Source organism: Equus caballus, chromosome 12 (genome assembly GCF_041296265.1).
Source record: "Equus caballus isolate H_3958 breed thoroughbred chromosome 12, TB-T2T, whole genome shotgun sequence".
NCBI lineage: Eukaryota > Metazoa > Chordata > Mammalia > Perissodactyla > Equidae > Equus > Equus caballus.
In genome coordinates this window covers 48,310,652-48,331,165 of record NC_091695.1, presented here as the reverse complement: position 1 = coordinate 48,331,165, position 20,514 = coordinate 48,310,652, and the positions used below count along the sequence as shown (strand labels likewise).

The 20,514-nt window shown below is 63.6% G+C and overlaps 1 protein-coding gene across 4 annotated transcripts in view; it reads right to left on the bottom strand.

Annotated features, from left to right (window-relative positions):
- Positions 1 to 4,027: 4,027 nt before the first annotated feature.
- The window catches only part of KCNQ1 (potassium voltage-gated channel subfamily Q member 1), a 344,780-nt gene continuing 328,293 nt past the window's right edge, over positions 4,028 to 20,514 (bottom strand). For all 4 annotated transcript variants that reach the window (XM_070228555.1, XM_023653828.2, NM_001317259.2 and 1 more), the window contains 1 exon segment: positions 4,028 to 5,306. In XM_070228555.1, the coding sequence (XP_070084656.1) occupies positions 5,076 to 5,306 (231 nt within the window). In that variant the 3' untranslated portion in view covers positions 4,028 to 5,075.

The window sequence follows — 20,514 nt, the reverse complement described above, 5'->3', positions numbered from 1 at the left end:
TGCTCGGTTTGTTCAGCTCTGGCTGCCCTGAGCAGGCTCCCGGCCCGGCTGCTCAAGGCCCTGGCTGACCCAGGTTGGGCCAATCTCCTCAGCCCACCAGCTCTCAGGGACCACGAGGCTAAGGCATGAGTCACGAGGGGGGTGCCGTTGGGGGCTGAGAATGGTGACGCAGAGACACCCTTTCAGACCCCCAGTGAGCTGACAGGGTTCAGGGCCCCGAGGGTGGTCCTTGGATACAGACAAGGCGTGGGGGAAGGCAGGCTTTGGGAGCTGGGAAGGGCCCCCCAAACCAGAGACTGGCTACACGCTGGGAAGAGAGGTCCCTGCAGGTGACCCAGCAGATCCCCATGGGGTGGCCGCTGCGTGTGGGGCCGTCCCGGGAGCCTTGGCCCGCGTGTGCCTTTTGCCACCCCCACCTCCCACTCTAGCTGTCCGGCCTCCCCAGTCGAAATGTCTACCTGATCCCCTCCTTCAGGGCACAGGTGGCAGGCCCCTCCCCTGAGCACCCCTGGGATGGCAGTGTTCGGTGGTGCCCCACTGCGGTGCAGCCCCCGTAGTGCTGGCGGCCTCTTCCCAAACCCTCATGTTGGTCTGTAACTTAACTCACTCCCTGGATGCAAGGGGGGCCAGGCCCTGGGCCAGGTGCTTCTGGGCTCCGGCTCCCCTTGGGGCCTAACGGTCCCGGCACAGACCCCTGCCCAGTGGGAGGACTACCTGCCCAGATGGACCCGAAGGGACAGAGGCTGTGCCTGCTGGCAGCCTGGGGCCTGACACAGGGTGCCGGGAGAAGCCATGAGGGGTTCAGTCCAGCCGCAGCCCTGGGGGCTCCAGATGAGGGGTGGCTGCTGCTCCCAGGGCCTCAAGGCAGGCCTGGGCGGGGGCAGTGGGGGCCGGGGCCGCTTAGGTGCAGGATGGCGAGCAGCCAGCTGGGGGTGTGGATAGCTGGCTTTGGCTCCAAGAGGGTCTGGGGGGTGAGGCTGGACGCAGGAGGGGACGGGAAGTCTCTCTGAGGGGTCACACGGTCCAGGCTGCCTTTACTAAGCACCTACTGTGTGCCAGACCTGGGCCCAGAGTTTGCATGTCTTCTCTCTGTCAGCCCCACCCCCTCGAGGGCACTTTCACTGTCCCTCATCTCGCAGACCAGGGAAGGGGTGGCCGTGCAGTACTGCCCTGCCCTTCGTCTCCTGGCCCCTGGCCCAAAGGTCAGGAGAACCTCAGGTTGGGCTGACACTGGCTTCAGAGACTCGCCCCGTGGCCAGGCCCAGCACTGGAGAGGTGCTATCCGTCCGCTGGCTCAGGGGCGCACCGGCGGGGGAGGGGGACATGGGCAGAGGAGGTGGGTGCCCAAGGAAGCGGGCAGCAGGACTGCCCCCCAGCCCCCCCCACCCTGTGCTCCCAGCAGATGCTCCCGGCACCCAATGGACACCGAGGACCTCAATAAGGGAGCCCAACCTGGAGACAAAGGCCGGGCGCTGTGGACAAATACTCATGGACGTGGTCGGCGCGAGCAGCCGGGCAGCCGAGGCGAGGCCCACAAAGGGCGGGGGAGGGGCGGGAACGGGCCTGGGCTGCACATGCCGCCGTTGCCCAGGCGACGGCCCTCTCCCGGAGAGGTCTGCTGGGCCATTGTCCGGGGCACACAGGACGTGTCCTACACCAGATGGCCGTGTGCTGTCCAAGTCAGTTATCGGGGGACAGAGTGAAGGAATGCGGCCGGCGCGGCGGGCCGGGGCGCCATCTGCTCCCTCAGACCACGGGCACTGGGCGGGCATTGAGCGCCCGGCCGGCCGGGCCCAGCCTCCACCGCGGGCTTTAATTAGCTAATTCCATAATTGGGCTTTATTTCAGGTAAATTGCATTTCACACCCGAGAGGGCTGCAACGGCCCGTCCAGGGGCGCCGGCGCGGGCACTTGGTGCACGCTCAGGGACACAGGGAGCAGGGCGCATTGGGCACAGGGGCCGCGCCCTGCCCAGATGGGCGGCTGCTGGGTGCCGCAGGGCCAGGGCCGGGGCCGGGGCTGCCGGGCTGGGGGCGTCGTGGAGGGCCCTGCTCTCCAGCCAGCCGCTTCCTGGGGTTTCCACAAATATTTACCCAACAAGGAAACAACAGCTTTTGCCTTTCCAGTAATTGTTGCTCCCGCCCCTCCCCCGGTGGGTGCAGCCCCTCCTCCCCTCCCTGCACTGGCCAGTGCCGGGCAGACGCCAAGTCCCCACGGTGGGAGCCAGGGCTGGGCTCCAGGGGAGGCACAGACCAGTGGGCCTTAGCACAGTGGGACCCAGGGCCCTCCCCCTTACAGGGGCCCAAGCTTCCATGCCACATGGAAACCTGGATCCTCTGTCCTCACACTGGCTACCCGCTGCTTCTGGTGGCCTTGGGAGGGCCCCATCCTCAGAAATCTCAGATGCCCCCAGCCTTGATGGCCAGGGAATTTGGGGTGGGCTCTGGAAGGAGGACAGGAAGGCAGCAGTCCCAGAGGGTGGAGAAACAGTCAAAAAGCGGGTACAGTGGACCCACCCCCCAACTGGCTGAACGTGTCTGCACCTGTGAGCTGGAGTGCAGGGGCCGTGTGGAGAGCCATGGGCAGAGTGAGGGTGCCCACGTGGCAGGGTGAGGGAGGGGTGGCACCCACCCGGCATATACCTCCAGCCTGCTGGGAGCTGGATTGGCCCAAGGAGCACTGTGTTACTGACGGGGAAACTGAGGCCTAGCGGGGGGCAGGCATGCCTGTGTGGGAGTCCCAGAACCCCGGCCCTTCCCTGCACCCCACCCCAGTCAGGATCCAGTCTGGGTGCCTCGAGCTCCTTAAGAATCCCTGGAGGGTGGGCCCGGATGGGCTCCACTCCCATGATGGGGCTCGCGGGTCCTCAGATAGGGCCAGCTGGGCCTGGGAGGGGCAAATGGAGAGGCCCGAGTGTGTCTCCTAAGGTGGCTGCCCAGTGGGGTGAACTGTAGCCCTGGCTCCCACAGCCCCAGCCAGGCCAGGCCCTGGACAGAGTGCTGGGCCCGGAGAGGTACCTGCCTGCCCCAGAGGCCCAGGGGCTGCTGGGAGACAGGCAGTGACCACATCTTGACCATACCAGGTGGCCAGGGCCACCCTAGGGGGAAGCCCTGAGGCCGCCAGAGCCCTGATCAGGAGGGATGCTGGCCTGGGCTGGAGCCTTTGGCCAGATCCCGCAGCCTCTCTGACCTCTTTGAACCCTGGACCTCTACTCTGTGAAAAGAACCATGAGCTCCTGTTTATCAGCCACCTGGGCAACCACCTCGAAGGGGAGCGCAGGGGTCCTGTACACGAGGGAGGTCGCAGAGGGCTCCAGGCAGGGCCTGTGGGGAAGGGAGCTGGGCTGGAGGAGGTGGGGGCTCAGATGCCAGTGGGCAGCAGTGTGAGATGGGCAGGGGAGGGCAGGGCGCTGTCCTGTGTACAAGGACCCCCGCCGCCCAGGAAGTGAGGGTGGGGCCCGGAGTGCAGCTGGCGGAGGGATGTGGGCACCGAGGTCAGGGTCCTTGAGTCCTGTCTCCGTTGCTTGTCTGGGGTGATGACCCCACCGGCTCATCCCTGCCCCCTTGAGGGGTCACAAGGCCCAAGGGGCCTGCTTCTCACGAGGGGCTATTAGGGAGAGCTTGCTTCAGGAGGGGGCTTTGAGCTAGGCTGCAGACCAGGCAGTGATTTCATCAGATGGAGAGGAGGACGGGAAGAACGTTCCAGCAAAGGCATCAGCAAGAGCAAAGGCTGGGGGGTGGGGGGCCATGTTTCTGGTCTGCCCCGAGGTCCTGGGGACATCCTTTACTTCCGCTCAGTTCATGTGGTTGGAGCCTGACCTTGGTGCTGGCTACGGGGACAGGAATGGCCCTGCCTCAAGATGCCCGGCCTCCTCGGGGATCCTGCTTCTAGAACCCCCAGGCCAGTGGGCAGGGGGCTCCTGGGCCTCCTCCCTCACCGGGGCAGGACGGGTGGTGACTCCATGGGAGGACAGGGTTGTCCCAAAGATGGACGGCTCCCTAAGAATCAAGGCGAGGGCGGCGTCTAATCAAGTCCGCGGCTCTCCGCGTTTATTAGGAAAAGCCAGCACAATCAATCAAAATCACACTGTGAAGCTCATTAAAACAGATTCCAAATCGCCACAAATTATTCTGATTTCTGCGAGATGTAATGCCCAGCAGCCCCCGCCCTGTGGAGAGGCTGTGACACCCTTGGGCTCCCTCACGGCACAGCAGCTGGTCAGGTGAGGGGACAGTTCTGTGTGTCTGTCCAGCCACTCGGACCAGGCAGGGAGCTGGAGGTAGGGGCTGCACACAGCGCCAGGTCGGAGGGGGCCTTCCTCTTCTCTCCAGCACGGGTAGGAGAAGCTGCCAGTCCAACTGGGGGACATTCCACCCCCAGTGAAGCAGTCAGGGGCCAGCGGTGGGCCTTGTCCCTCCTGCTGGAAGCTGTGGCCTCAGGATCAGCTCCCCTCACAGCCCGGGGTCAATCGAGTCATCATCTCTGGAGACGGAGGGAGGAGGCCCAGGCCTGGACCCTCGGAGGGGGGCTCGTGGGCCTGGGTCCTGTGTCCTTATTCGTCATGGGCTGGGCCCGCCCTGCCCTGCTGGCTTCCTCCCCGGGTCCACCTGAGTCCTGGATTTGAGGCTGGGGGTGGGGTACCCACAGACCCTGTCCAGGCTGTCCCTCTCTCTCCCCTCAGGAAGCCCCCTGGGGCCTACCAGGGGGGCCTGCATTCATCTATGCTGCTTCCTGGCCATACGTGGGACAGACTAAGTGCCCGGGATGTCCAGCCCTGCGGGGGGCCAGCCAGACCCCCTGCCACTGTGTCCCAACCACACAAGCGATGGGGGAGGGGCACAGCATCAGAGCTGAGAGGGGCCCCTCACCCAGCCAAGTTCTAGTACCTGCTGGCCGGGAAGAGGCGGCCTTGGTGAACCCCCAGCTCAGGCTCGAGGGGTGGCACGGCCCACTGGGGGGCCAGGGCCAGGGAGAGAGGGGCTGCTCTCTCGGGCCTTCAAGGAGGTGGCTGTGGCTCCATGGGTGCCCCTGCCGAGTGGGAGGTGGGGTGGACCTCCCCTCTTGCCCTGGGCCCCTCAGGACCCCTCGTCAGGGCCCCTGTGGGGCACGGTCAGCTGTTCGTAGGTGGGCAGGGCGTTGCTGGGCAGGAAGAGCTCGGGGTTGATGGAGCCGCCACCACAGGGCTGGACCACTTGGGCCTCGTCCCCGCTGGGGGGACGGCCGCCCGGGGGGCTGCCGTGGTGCAAGGAGAGCAGCTGGTGCAGCATGTCTGTGATGAGCACCAGCCTCTGGTCCAGCTGCGTCACCTGCGGGGACAAGAGCAGAGCTGAGTCAGGTGGCGGGGGCAGCCCAGGCGTTCAGGGGCCTCAGGGCCTGGGCTCAGCGAGGGGTGAGGGCGGGACGTGCACGGCCCGCACGTCCACGTGTCCAAGTGTCCCTGCAGATGTGGGCTGCACACGGGCCTGGGCGTGCCTGTGTGTGCATGCGGGTGTCCGCAGGTGCACGTGGCCCCGTGTGTGTCTGCACACGTGTAGACACGTAGTTGGAAGGAGCCCATTCTCTGCAGTCCTCACCTGAGACCTGGAGACCAGAGCGGGTCACTCCTCCTGGGAAGGGCTCGTGAGTCCCAGGGCCAGGCCTCCCCTCTGCTCCCCCAACACCTACAGGGCCTGTGCTCCTGTCATCCTGGCAGGTGCCCCTTCCCCCACCCATGGGCACCAGCATCCTCCCAGCAAGCTGGCAAACCAGGGCTCTGTGTGCAGCAGGGGTCAGGCCAGGACCCCAAGGCGCTCGCTCCACCACATGACCTGGCCACGTGGGCATCAAAGGCCTGTCCTGTGCTGAGCACTGGGGTCACCCACGTTGGACATTATGCGGCCACCCGGTGAAGCTGGTGGGGAGGCAGAGGCAGGATGCACCAGGCACAGCAGGGGCTCACAGAGGCCTCTGCGTGGCCAGGAGGGGCAGGGGCTAAAGGGGGCCCAGGGTGGGAGGAGGCCTGCGGAGCCCTCAGAGCCAGACGGGGGGAAGCAGAGCTAGGCCAGGAAAGAGGAGGGAGGGTGGGGGGCTGTGAATCCAGTGCTGTCTGAGGGGCCCCCTCCCCTAGAAGGTGGGCCAGGAGGAAGTGCTGAGCCAGAGAGCCGTGGGCCTGTGGTCCGGCGTGAGCCGGGGTCTGCGCTCACACCGCGGCCCACAGGGTGCTCCATCAGAGAAGAACGCAGGCCCTCCCCCCGCCGGGCACCTGGAACACCAGAAAGACTAGAAATGGCAGTGGAGGGAGTGGAGGGGCCAGATGGTCACCCTATAGGGGCCGAGCCACAAGAATGCAGAGCTGCTTGCGGGGAGAGTGTGGCTTGAGGGTAAAAGCCACAAGGATGGCTCTGCCAAGTGTCAACTGCTGGGGCTGAGGACAGCAGCAGGCAGAGCTGGCTGCCGCCGTCCACCCAGCTGGACACATACATGTGGTGCGTGATGTCGGTGCTCCAGGCCGTCCTAGGCCAGCCTGTCCCCTGGACCCACCTGGGCCCCTCTCCTGGCCACAGCGTCCCTCTCCCAGGACCAGGGGGAGCTGGGATGCTGGCGGGGCAGGATGGCCCTGAGGAAGATGCTGTTGGGTGAAGCAGCCGCAAACCCTGTGTGGGCTGGAGGCCCAGTAGCTGGGTCCCCACGCAGGCCCAGGCCTGCTTCAGAGGTCGGTGTGGCAGTCACCAACCCTCCCACCCGTGGACGCTGAACCACAGGGCGAGGAGGTGAAAGGAGGTCTCTCCTGAGGAGCTGGGGAGCCCTTCCACCAGAGACCCTGCGGCATGGGGTAGGACGAGGCTGTGCCCTCTCCGGGAGGCAGAGACCCAGCTCTCAGCTGAGGCCCAGCACAGTCTGAGACCCTCCCAGCCCAGGCTGAGGGCCAGCTGCGCATCCAAGGTGCCATCATGCAGGAGCCCAGGCTATAAAGGGAAGGGGCACAGGACTTCACTGGTTCCGGCAGGGTAGGGCCTGGGGCCACTCACTCCACTCGCCACCCGCTGCCGATGCCTGCCCGACACCCTTGTCCTCTGCAGAGCCCTTTGGAGACCACCGACTGAAGCCTAAGTCCACCCGACACACGCAGACCCTGAGGCCCCAGGAGGAGAAGGGTCTTGCTCAAGGTCACTGGCTGGAACCCCCTGCATCTCCCTTCTCACCCCTGCAGACCCCCACCCCCAGGTTCCATGCTGAGAAGACACGGTGTCAGGTGGGAGGGTGGCGCCCACAGGGGCTGAAGCAGGCCTTCCGGGGTGGGGCGAGATCAAGGATCAGAGCTGAGCTCAGAAGGCTGAGGGAACACTGTCGGGGAGGAGGTGGACTCGTCCCCGTCACACCCAAACCCCATGCCTCTCCCTGGCCCAAGACCCCTGGGGCTCCCGCTGCAGCAGGACTGACCCCCTCAGTTCCACCGCCCGCTCATGCCCGGGGAGGCCTGTGGGGGCGCCGCCTGGGCTCCCCAGGCCCGGCACACCATAGCCTTGAGCAAGGCTGGTCCAGGCATGGCTTCCCGTCGCTCACCTGTGCAGGCCCTGGCTTGGGCAACTGTTGGTTTGGCTTCAATTGAAAGCACCAAATACGTTACAGAAGAAAATCTGTGGTTTCATAAATTTTCACTTTACGGCACTTGAACATCTGTGGAAGCCCCCAGATGTGCAAGTGGGTATGGAAGCGTTTATAGGGGCTTCCTGGGACGAAAGGGAAGGGAAGCGTGGTGGGATGGTGGAAGGGGTGGGAGCCTCTGGGCATGGCTGGAGAAGGGGCTCAGTCCTGGGCCACCTTGGGGTGACAATCCCTACTCGGGGGTGGGCAGGAGGTATGGTGGGCAGTGGGTGGGCCAAGCTCTACCAGCCCCCCACCCCCTGAGCTAGGCCCCCCTCCTGGAGCTTGGTGGCTGGCTTCGGAGCCACACACCCTCCGAGGGCTCCCTGCTGCTTACTTGCTGGCTTTGGGCTCCATGCTCAGCCCCCAGGGCCCTGTTGTGGCCTCTGCCCAGCACACGCGGGCCTCTGCCCATGTCCATAGTGGACTGCATTGCCCTGTGGATGAGTTGTGCTCAGGGTGGCCTGAGACCTGGCCCCTGCACTCTCCCCACTGGAAAGTGGGGGAATCTGCTCCTCCCTCACTGGGTTGTCTCGAGGATGGAGCAAGACAGTATGGACAGGATCCCGCAGGGGCTGGGTGAGCATGACATGCATGGGACACTCCTGTCCTCTGGGGTGGGGCATCGGGGTGGTCCTGGGGCTCCTAGAGTAGCCCCTTGGCGGGGGCTCCTTGGCTCAGGCCTACGGGCTGCCCTGCTGGCTCCTCTGCTGGGAGGGCCCTGGGCCCAGCGGGCGGCTCCTCCTTGGCCTCTGGGGTTCAGCTCCATCATGTGTCAGAGAAATGGTCCTTGAGCCGCCTTAGCCTGTGTCCTTCCTCCTGGGCCCTGAACACAGAGTGTCTTTATCTTCCTCACATTTTTGATGTCCAAGGGGCACATCAATGGGCTGAGGGAGAGGCCTTGGCCAAACACCAGGCGCAGGGAGGTGCGTCCTTCCCGGCAGGTGCCCAGGGGAGGCGCCACCACCCTCGGGGGAGGGAAGTGCCCGCTGGGGGCCGGGGGACTCGTTCCCCAGGAGCCGCTGGGGCAGATCAGTTTTGGGGACCTGCAATCTCGTCATTATTTGCAATTTGATAGTGACTGAAAGTGCAAGGCCAACAAAAGCTCCCTTGTGCCCTGCCTCAACTCACCAAATTAATAATCCTAAAACAGCTTCTGCGGCCCTCGGAAGAGAAAAAAAGCAATTAGAATAACAGCTAGTCACAGCCCGGGCGGCCGGCGAGCGAGGCGACGGGGTTCCTGTTTGATGTGGTTATGAATTTGTTTTCAAAAGAAAATCTTGAAAAAGAGTCTTTCAAGGGAAATTTTTGCAGAACCTGCTGGGCCTTGATCCCAGCTCTGGACCCGCTGGCGGCCCTGGCCGCGTGCGTGCCACGGGCTGTCTCGCCACACTGGCTGGCGTCGGCCAGAGAGGGTGACACAAGACTTGGAGCTCGAGGGGAGGGAGCCCCCTGATCCTGGGGGGGCAGCTTGTGGTGCCCCTGGGGTCCCTGTGGGTCCGGGTCTAAAGGCGGGGTGGGGCCTCCTCTCGGGAGAGCTTAGGGCCCTCTGTAGGGTCACAGGGCGAAGGTCCCTGGGCCCTCTTGTTTGCAGACTGTCCTGGATCAACAGTCACTGAACTGTTTTCAGGGGCCTGACTCAAAATATTGAACAGCAGGCCCCAAGCTGAGCTACAGGGAGGTGGGGGGTCCAGGTGTGGGGCAGGACACGCTGGAGCCTGGAGCTTCCGCTAGCTCTATGCTGGCACACACGCCGGGGGCCCACACGGCACACGGCTGCGATTACTCGGCTCGTCCCTGCAGTGGCTCTGCGTCCACTTCCTCCTCGTGCCCCGCGCTGGGCCACAGGGCTGCTGAGCAGGTTTGGGTGGTGGTCCTGGGCCCCCCGGGGACTTCTGGGCTCTCCATCTCCATAGAATGCCAGGTTCTTGTCCCGCCCCTGTGGGCCTGCCCCTGGCCCCAGCGCTCACTCTGCAAGCTTCTGCCTGGTCAGGGAGGGGAGTGGAGGGTCCCAGCAACCTCTGGCCTTTGCCCCCTGTACCCTCCACATGCAAGTGATACCGAGCAGCCGCAGCCACGTCCAGGGCAATGGACGTCATTGAGAGAAACCACGAAGGGGAGAGGCGCCGGCTGCTCCTCACTGTCCGCCAGCCCAGAGCCCTTCTCCACTGACTGTGACAGGAGGAGGGCCACCCAGATGTGACAGCTGCTGTCCGCCATCCTCTGGGCCTGGAGTACCTCAGGCTCAGGCCAGGGACACATCCAGGACCTGCATGCTCGACCCTGCCAGGCCTCGTGGTCTGAACTCAGACCACGAAGCCACGGTTTTCCTGAATGTCTGTTAAGCCCTGTCTTTCCCTGAGACCACTCTGTTCCTTCCGTAATTTTCCTCACCTCAGCAAAAGGCTCCAAATCTCAGCATCACGCTCCACGTTCTAGACGTGAGCAGAGCCTGGAAGCCCCCTGCCCACCCCTCCAGGGCTCCAGCCTGGGCCAGACCGCCAGCCTCTTGCTGGGACCGGCACAGGAGCCTGCCAGCTGGCCTCCCCAGCGACGTGCTTCTACATGGTAGTTTTTTCAAAACACAAACCAGGTCACGTCATTGCCCTGCTGACACCCTCTCCAGCTCCCACCTCACCCCCCGGAGAGGCTCAAGTCCCTCTTGTGGCCCTGGACCTGTCCCCTTTGCTCTCTGGTCTCTGTTCCTTCTCCCCTCCTAGGCCACTCTGCTCCAGGCCTCTCTGCTGGTCCTCAAACATGGTGGCACACACTGGCCTCAGGACCTTTGTCCCACTGCCTCCACCAGTCACCCTCCCCTGCTTAGGTCTCGCCAATGTCACTGATCTGAGGCCACCTCCCTCCCTCTGCTACCGTCCCCATGTCCCTGAGCAGCCCATGTTTTCTCCAAGGCCCCTGGCGTGCAGTTGTGTCTGCTCACTCTGCAGTTTCTCCCGCTAGAATCAGGCTCCTTGAGTCTGTCCCTCCGCCCGTCCCCGCCAGCGCCCGCGGGACCCAGTTTGTGGACCACACACGGCGGGTGCTGCATTGCCCAGCGTCTCGACTGCAGAGCCCCCGGGGACCCTCTAGCACACCTCCAAGGGCGGACGGTGGTGTCCTGTCCAGCGGGCAACCTGGGCCCAGGCTCTGGGCTCTGCCCCGGTGCCAGGCCTCCATGACTCCGCGGGGCTTGGGAACGGCCGCCCCCCACCCCCCCACTGTGAGGAGGCGGGAATCGCACCCGTAAATCACCCTCTCGTTAAGGCCGTGGGCTGGACGGTCCTCCCAAGCCGGGTATGAGTGGAAATAGATCACAGCGCTTCATAAGGCCGTAATTTATGGCAGGAGACGGTGTAATTGTGTTTATGACTTTCTTTTAGTGCTTCAGCTCTTGGAGAAAAATCAGCCGTGTTTCTAGCTGCTGAGGTTTTACGGCCAGTCCCCAGGGCAGCCGCTCCGTGGAGCTCCCTGTCCCGCGGCCTGGGCGCGCACCAGGCATGGGTGCATGCCGCGCGTCTGTCGGAGGGCAGGGCCCGGGCCAGTGTAGAGGCCTCCGTGTGGGTGTGCGAGCACCACACAGTGGGGCAGTGGGGCTGGGTCTGCAGGGCACCCAGATGGGCTGCCTGGTTCACATCTTGCCTCTGCTGCTTCCTGGCTGGGAGACCTTGGGCAAGTCACTTGGCCTCCCTGAACCTCAGTTTCCCCATCTGTGAAATGGGGATGACAGGAGACCCTCCCTTAGCAGGACACTGCAGAGATTGAAGGAATTAATGCATGAAAACCCTGGAAACAGTGCTTGAGGCTCAGCAAACGCTGATGAAGTCTCCTGCCACCATTACCGACTGTCAGTAAGCACTGGGAGTGTGTGTGCGATCGTGCCTGAGGCTGAACGAGGATTCCTATGCAGGCCCGGTCAGCACATGTGTGTGTACACATGTGTACGCACACATGTGCCTGTGATGTATAAGGGCACAGAGACTGTGTGTGTGAGAATGCGTGAACTGCTCCTGCCCTGGGTGTGATTTGCACAATTCCCCTCACCTTCCACCAAACTATTCCCTGAGTTGCCAAAGAATGTGAGCATATCTGCCTGGACTTCTAGGCCCCTGGGCCTTTGTATGTGCCAAGGGGGTGAGTACCCCTCCGCCAGTCAGTGATGCTGCTGGGCTGGGCAATTCAGAGAGTGAGCGACAGGAGCCCCCCTCTGCATGGGGTCTCCTGGGAGCCAGAGTCCTCTCCTGAGAGGGAGACAGACACCGCCATCTCCGGGACCCGTGGTCTCCAATGCGCCAGCCATTCTGCCTGTCTCCCAGGGCCCTATGCCTGGCAGAGTCCAAGCCGGGGTGAGCCTTGGCCTGGAGAGACGGTGACGTGACAGCCACTTGCGCCCTGGCCCTGGGACCGGCGACATAGTGGGGTTGATGATCAATACTTTGCCAAGGTGGGTGTTCCAGAGGCTGCAGACCCAGGCCCTGTCCCAGCCACCGTGCCTCGCGTCTCCTGCTGTTCTGGCTGCTGGGTGGCCAGAGGAGACACGCTATGGAAGGTGATCGAAGCCACTGCCAAGGTCAGCCACGTTTCAGCTGGGTCCTCGGCATAGTACGGCCAAGTGGCCGGGGGCCCAGTCAGTGCCACCCCCAAGACCCTTCTAGGGGCTTGCCAGTGCCTGGCCAACCACCCCTCAGGAGCACAGGTTGTCTCCTCTGAGAGAGCGCCACAACAGGGAAAAGACCCTTTTACCTCTCCCCAGACACCTGGCTGCCCAGGAGCAGCCCCCTGGACACCTGGGGTCCACCAGGGACCCTCAGCAGGCCCCAGTTCTGGGCTGACGGCTGAAGGGCATCTCAGGATCACCATCACATCAACGTCCACCTCGCCTGAGTTCACTGGGCCGGCACAACCTCGCCTACCCTCCACGCCCGGCCCTAGGACGCCCCTCTGCTGGTACTGTCTTTGCACAGACGCCTCCAACTCTGGGTCCCAGCCTTGCACTCTCCCTGGGGTCCCAGAACCCCATCTCCACTGGCCTGTGGGTCTAATGGCATCTCAGCGCAGCGGGGCCCAAAGGGAGCTCGGCCTCCCCCTGAGCCGCCTCCAGTCGTGTCCTCCCATCTCAGAAAGTGGTGCCGCCATGCACATAGTGCCACCAACTGTCGCATTCCCCGAGGGGCCCACCCACACCCCTCCCGCTGGCGGGTCCCCGGCGGGTCCCGTGTCTCTCTAGAACACACACCCTGAATCCGACCCCCTCTCCCTACTCCTCCTACGGCCCCCACCCCTTGCCTGCACTGTCGCAATCGCCTGTAATGGACAAGCTAGGCCCCTTCCCCTCTGCCCGGGGCGCGGCAGCCAGGCCGAGTTTCAACCCCCTGACCGGAGCTATCTCCCAGCGCACGGGGAGCGAAGTCTAATCTCCCCCGAGGCCCCCCGAGGCCCTGTGTCCCCCGCCCTCGGCCTCCCTGACTCCCACCTCTCAGATCCTGAGCTCGGCACCCTTGATCCCAGCCCGGGGCCTCTGTACTTGCTGTTGCCTCTGCCCAGAAAACCATCCTCCACTGCGTTGTACAACCTCAGCTCAAAGGTTGAGAACCGCCTCCCCTGACCTTTCGAGCCAAGTGCCTCCTGCCCTCCTCGCTCCCGGTTCTACCTGCAGCCCTCGCCACCCCCCTCGAAACGTCCGGTTTGGTTTGTTGATTTACTCGCTGCGGCCCCTTCACAAATCGAAGGACCCTGAGGCCGGGCCTCGGCCCACGCCGCCACTGTCGCACCCCCAGCCCGTTCTTCAGAACCCGGCACGTAGCTGGTGCTCAGAAAATACACGTGGGATAAGAGGAGTTGGTGCTTCACAAATATTTGCTGGATGAATCAGCGAGGCCCCCTGACATCTTCCGGGGACACCAGTACTGGGGTGGGACGGGCAGAGGTGCTCCAAGCCCAGCGCTCGCTCACTCTTTCCCCCGAGCGGGTGCCGGGCAGAGAAACAGGGGCTGGCGCTGCTGGCCAGGCCTTTCACTGTCATTGCTTTGCTCTTTGTATATTAAGGAAATTTGCCCTTTGACCTGTACATCACAAATGTTTCCCCTGGTGTTTTATTTGTCTTCTGAATTGGTTTATGGCAATTATATCCTTGTTTTTTGTCTTGCCACACAGAAGTTCTGTTTTGTTTTGTTTCTTTTCTTTTTCTTGCAGTCAGCATCCTCCGTCTTTTCCTTGATGGCTTCTAGATTCTGGGCACGCTTGGGAGTGGCCTTCTCCATTTGAGTGCTGAAACATTTCTTTCTAGTTCGTTTTGGATGTATAGTTTACCCTTAAATCTTTGATTCGCGTGGACTCACTTGGAGCCACAGGCCTGTCTCTGCGACTCCCCCGCCCACAGCCCACAGTGCGTTGGCCACTGGGTGCTTCTGGCCAGGCCCGGCCACCCCACACCTCCTAGCCCCCTACCTTGGGGCCCTCAGCCAAGGCATAGGCAGCTCAGGATGCCTGAGCCCGCCAGCAGCCCCCAGCAGTGCCCCTGAGGCTCGACTGACCCTCCATGTGGCTTTCCACAGCCTGCAGACCTCCTGTTTGTCCTTACACCCTGTCCTTGCCCTCTGTGAAAACCCCGCAGATCTCTCTACTGCCTTCAGGAGAAAGACACAGCCCCACCTTGGACAGAGTGCCCCTCACGGTCTGGCCCTGTGCCCCACCCCGGCCACTGTCCCTTCATGCCCTGCATTGGCTTTTTCCAACTCCTTGGATGTGCCACACCCTCCCTGCCTCAGGGCCTTTGCATCAGCCGCCCCCACTTCCTGGAACAATCCACCCCTCTCCTGAGCCAGTGAACCTTTCTCATCCTCCAGGCGCCAAGGTGGGGTCTCCCCGCAAAGGCCGTCCTCCTTCGCCTCCCTCCTGGTTGGGCTCCCTCACCTTCCTACTCTCGTCCTTCCAGGAACTCCAGTCTGCCCAGGCGCCACTCACGTTGTGTGCTTCTTAAACATCTGCCTCCCCGAAAGCAGGGACACTGCCAGGCCATCCATGACCCCTCACTGGCTGGGTGGCTCTGGGCCTCCATCACCTCCGGGGCAGGGGGGCACAGTGAGTCTGTCTTGCAGTACAGGACAGCTGTGAGGGTCCCCTCCGAGAATAGAGGTCCATGTATATGTGGTCAGGGTCTCCTGGGGACAGGGTCCAGTTCCCCTGGCCTGTGGGGGGCTCAGGGGAGGAAGGACCCAGGATGCCCCCGGGTTTCCCACGCCTCATGGCTGCCTCTGACGCCTCCCCTGCCCCCAACATCGGCCGCACCCACAGCCTGGGGTGTTTTCTCTCCATGCCTCTCTCCGCCACCCTTGGTTGTCCCCGCTCAGCCCAAGCCCACAGCCTCCCTCCGGACACTGGCAACAGCTTTCCAGCCTGCTCCCTGACTGCATGTGCCCCATGAGCCTCTTGCTCAGACGGCTGGAGCCTGTGGACCGCCCATCTCCCCCCCCACCCCCCCCCACACCTCCCAGAGACCGCCTGACGGGCCCCTCCCCAGTCAACACACCGGGCCAGCTGGAGGTCTTGTTTGTAGATTAGCCTGTTTACAAGGTTTTGCACGATATAAGTACTCTTTGAAAACATTCTCCCTAAAAAGTGAAAACATTTCAGAGAAACCCCGCCTCCCCCCGTTGGACCTGGCCTGTCTCTCTCTGGTCCTCTCCTCTCCCAGGTAACCGTCTTCGCAACCTGGTGTTTATCCTTCCAGCGATTTCAAAACACGGGCTGGCGCATGCGATCTGGTCTCCGTCCGTGGCGGGTTTTAGCATAAATGGTAACATGAGATACTGTGGCTCTCTACTTGCTTGTTTTCACTCGACAGAGGGTTTGAGGCTGCCCGTGTTGAAACATGTCCATGGAGTTCGCTCCCAGGGGCGGCCGCACAGCGAGCCTTTCCACGGGGTTCTGGAGGTGACGCATGACCAATGTCCATCGGTGGACAGGGAGGCTGGGTACTCTGCAGGCAACACCCCCATGCCATCTCCAGGGGACCTAGGGGAGGGGACCGCTGCTCCAGGAGGGGTCTTCTTGATGCCAGAGGCCAAGGCTATGCCTGCAGTGGCCCTCCCACACTACTCTCCAGAGCCCCGTGCCCCACCTGCCGCCATCCGCTCCTCTGCTCCGGCCTGGCCTCCTGGTCTCCGGGGCTGTCCGGCTGCCATTGAAGGCCACCCCTCCGAGTACACGCAGGCCGCTCAGCCTTCGCCCCTCTCCCCGGATCACCGGCACGCGCCCCGCAGGATGGTTCCACCAGCAGACGTGCTCATGCTAGTCCTCCCATCCCCAAGAAGGTAGACGAAACTCTCTCTTGGATTCCCCACCTGTAGCCACTGCCATCTGACTCTCTTTGGAGGTGCCGTCCACTGTTCTCTGGGCCCTGCACAGACCTCCTGTGACGACCGCACCTGGGCTGGGATCCACAGCCCGGCAGCAGACGCTGCCCAGCTCCCTCTCGCCATCTCTGTCAACTCCACTAACTCTGTCCTCTCCCTGTGGGTCAACAGGGCGCCTCGGGCTCAGTTCTTGGTCCTTCTCTCTGCTATGCTCCCCTTGGTGACCCTGTCCACCTTATAGCCTCACGTCCAGCCAAATTCAGTACATCTCCAGCCCAGACCCCAGAATTATGTTGACCCACCCACTGGCCACCTCTCCCAGGTGGCTCGAGGCCTCTGGAACCCAGTGGTCCCTCCTGGACCCCGGTCTGCTCCTCTTGTGGTTTCCCAGCTCCATTAAGAGGTCAGGCCAGAGACCCCAGGGTTACCTCTTTCTTTCATGCTTCTCATCTGATCCAGCCGCAAAGCACCAATGGGGTCAAGGCGGGGACCTCCAGGGCCCAGCAAATCTGTCCGGAATCGGGGGCTCCCCCGCAGCCCTGGGCCGAGCCATCAGCATCTCCGACACTGCCACAGCCTCCCCTGCTCTCGCATGGCCACCCTTAGGCCCCAGGAGAGGAACATTGAGACGGAAGTTGCCCATGCCCTCAGAGCCAGGCCAGATCCGGAGGCCCGTCACCATCTGCCATGTCCTCCCCATGGCCTGCTCGCTCTGCTCCGGCCCAGTTGACCTTCAGTCTGGGCCCAGACCTGTGGCAGAACCTTTGCATGTGCTGCCTCTGGCCTCCCTGAAGTGTCTGCTCAGATGCCCCTCTCTGGGCCCGCCCCGGCATGCCCACAACCCCCAGCTCCTCGAGGGTGGGGCTGCTGCTCTGCTGGCCCAGTGCCTGGCACAGGCCGTGCTCAGGGAGGACCTGCAGAGTGCTCCACCAGAGGCCTAGGTGTCCAGGTCAGCCCCAGGGAGGTGACCAGCAGAGAGGCTGAGGGGCTCGGCCTGTGTGTGTGTTTGGGTGCGTGTGTATGTGCACATGCGGGCTTCCATCAGAGCTGAGAGCAGGTGAAAGCTGGGAGCGGGTACACGAAGCAGAATCTAGGGGTTGCAGGGGCACTGGCGGCTGGAAGAGCTGGGGTACAGCCCGGCCATCCCCAATCCTGGGGGGCCTTGCCTAACCTCCAGGTGCTAGTGTGTCCAGTGTCGCTGCCTTTCCCGCCTCCGTCCTGGCCTGGAGACGGCAGTCACATGACTGAGCTGGCCAGGGCTGGACTGCAGCTGTGGCTGACCCAGACAGGCAGGCAGCCCCCGGCCCCCGGCACCCCAGGCTCCCAGGCCTGTACCCAGGATGGGGTGACTCCCCTACCCCTCTACTTCTGGCTCTGGCTTCTAGGACAGGATTCCCCGAGTTAGCCCCCTAAGGCTAGAATCATGTTGGAGGCTGGGCCTGGGGGCTCTGGGCTGGTGTCCCTATGGCGGCTGGGCAGCCAGGCCAGGAATCTGGAATCCAGCCCCTTTCCTGGCACCTGGAAGAGCCTGGCGTGGAGAGAGACACGGGACATTACCAATGCCAAGGCTGGAGCCTCCTCACTGGGGAAATCCCAGGGATTTCCTCCCATACAGGCCCCAGCCCAGCACCCTGCCTGGCATTCGACGCCCAGCTGGGGGCTTGGGAGTGCCTTACCCACTTCATGGACCTCACAACGCCTGTTCCTTCCTGCCTCGTGAGGTCTAGAATCCCTGAGCCAAAAGGCCCTCAACTCCATCCTTCCTCCTCTCAACGCCAAGCTCTCTTCCCAGCTCTGCTTGCACAGCCTTTGGGATGGGGAGCTCAGTACCTCACAGTGAGCCCAGCCCCATCTCTGTGTTGGGGGAACCAGAGCACCCCACCCAGGGCAGACCCTCCGTGGAGTGGCAGCCCCAGCAGCCCCGGAGACAGGCCCCCAGAGACCTGGGCTGGGACGGGAGTGGACAAGCAGCTCTTGGAGGAAGGTGGGAAGAGACGGCGAGGCCTGGCATGTCTCCTTCTAGTCCCCCAGCTACTGAGAACGATGAGGGACCTTGCAGGGTCCCCCATCCTTTTTGCCCCTGCCGCCCCCACCATGGCACTTTCCCTCATGGCAGCTCTAGCGCCATGCACAGCAGCCCCTATCCCCCATGGGGTCCCTCACCCTCCACGGCTCAGCTTGGGGTGGCTCCCACATCACTGGGTCTGGGAACCTCCCCACGACCCACTCAACATGGCCGTGTGGTCCTGGGGGGGGCCTGTGCTGTCACCCAGCCACGCCGGGCACAGCAGGTGCTCAGTGTCATGGGGCGGGGGACTGAGGCCTCGGGTTCCTAGTCCCTGGCCACACTCCTTGTGGCTAAGCAGGCACTGCTGCACCCCACCCCCAGCCCGAGACCGACTGTCGGGGAAGGAGCTGAGGAGGTGGGGGGCAGGGTGCACAGGCAGGAAGTCGCTGGGGCTCCAGGCCAGGCCCCCGCGTGCTCCAGCCCCATCTGGACATATTTGGCAGGTCCTACTCCCCTATGCTCCCAGGCCGGCCGACATTCCCAGCCCTCCCCCAGCTCTGGGGCCCACCTTCCCCACTGTTGCCTGTGGTCCCACCCCGGGGCCTTTGGCCTCGCAGTTCATACTCGCCTCCCACCCCCATCCTGCTGGCTGAGCACAGTGGACTGCCTGGTCCCCAGCCTGGGCCCAGCCACATGCAAACAAGGGACCTGGTCCTCGGTCACCCTCCCTGATCCGAGCCTCTGTGTTTGCCTCTGTGACAGGCCGAGGAGGGATGTTCCAGGAGGCAATGAGGGTCAACCTGCCTACCCTGTGACCGGTCGGTCTTTTGTCCCCTCTGCACTGCAGCCTTCTCCCATCACAGCGACGGGTGGCTCTTGGTCATTTACAGCCACTGACAGACCATGGGTGCTGTGACCATGGCAGGCAGGTGCCCGGGGCAGATCGGAGCATGGCAGCCACACCCAGGTGCCCACCCTGGGGCTCAGATGACCCACGGATCTAGGCGGTCCTCAGAGAGGTCCGGTGGGAGATGGGCCACCAATCCCAAGGGCTCCAGGTTCCTGGTCAGGGCGGTGTCCTGTGGGGGGAGGAGCCTAGGGGGCTGGGCCTGTGAGCAGGTAGGGGGACCTCGCGCTCAGCTCTGCCTCACCCCCCACACCCCCAGGTAGAGAATAGGAGGGCTGTAGGTGAGGGTAGGGGCCACTCGGACTGAGAGAGACAGTCTCTGGACACAGGGGCCCCCCTCGGCTCAGTTCCCTGGGGCTCCGGGGTCCCACCCCAGCCCCTTAGCACTGGGCACCGCTGGGTGCTGGCCCAGCTCTGTTGCCCTGGAGGCTCTAATCTGCAGGCTTCTCTGGAAGCCCATAGGCCTCCCTGGCATTTGGGGAGGTGAGGGGGGCCGTGTCCTCTGTCCTACTGTGTGGACCCCTCCCAGGGCTCATGCTGTAGTCTCTGCTGCCTTGGTGCTCCAGAGAGGCCACAGGCACCCCCACCCCCGGCACTTCCTCCTCACCACGAAGGCCCAGAGGCTGCCCCACGAGCCTCCTGACTCCTGGACGGCCTTGTCCCCTGGTCTGACGGGCAGGGAACAGAGGCCTGTGCTAGCCAGGAGCATCTATCCTCCCCCAGCAGGAGGAGTCTGCATGAGGATGCTCGGGGCAAGAGAGTATCAGCTGTGGAAAAGCAACGAGTGAAGCTCCCCAGCAGGGCGTCCGTCCTCCTGCCCCATCTCCAAACTCATGGACCCCTGGCCAGGCCACCTGTGGCTCCTGTGCAGGTGATGGCACCACCCCTCACTGTCCCCCCGCTGCACCCTCATGCCCACCTCAGTCCAGCCTCCACGCCACAGCTGGTGATCTCAGGAAGCCCCAGCGTGGACCCCTAGGTGTGTGGCCATGTGGCCAGGGGACAGGTGTGTGGTTGGAGGGGACAGTCGTGGTGTGTTTTTGGGGGCTGGGAGGCCTGAGGAAAACTGACCAGTGGGGGTTCCCAGGAAGGCCCACAATGCTCGGAAGGTGACTGGAAGGGTGGGGAGGGCCCACCCAGGAGGGAGGCCTTGGGCTGGCCTGGGGCCTGCCTGGCCTGGGCTGACCGGAGGACTGATGAGAGATTCAGGCCCTGTCTTGTGGCTCCCAGCCCACCCTTCCTGCTCCTGGGCCGGGAGGAAGAGCTCCTTGGGACACTGGGCCTGGGTGGGAGACCCAGCTGACCGGACCGGGTGTGGTCTGCAGGCCTCCGGGAGGACCTGTTCTCACGGCCTGCAGCGTTCCCCCTTAGTGCCTGGACCCGGGGGCCTCAGAGACCATCCTTGGTACCACTGGGGTCACAGCTCCAGGAGGCCCGCCCCGGCAGAAGCCCAGGTTCCTCTGTCAACCGGAGTTAAAGGTGGGGAGGGACCACCGGCCGGCAAGCCCTTCTCTCTCATGGCCGCCCCATCCCGCACAGACCAGCCCCACCTAGCCAGAGGGCTCCTGTTCGGGGACCAGCCAGCCTCGAGTCTGCGCCTGCCGCACGAAGGGCCTGCCTGGCCTGCC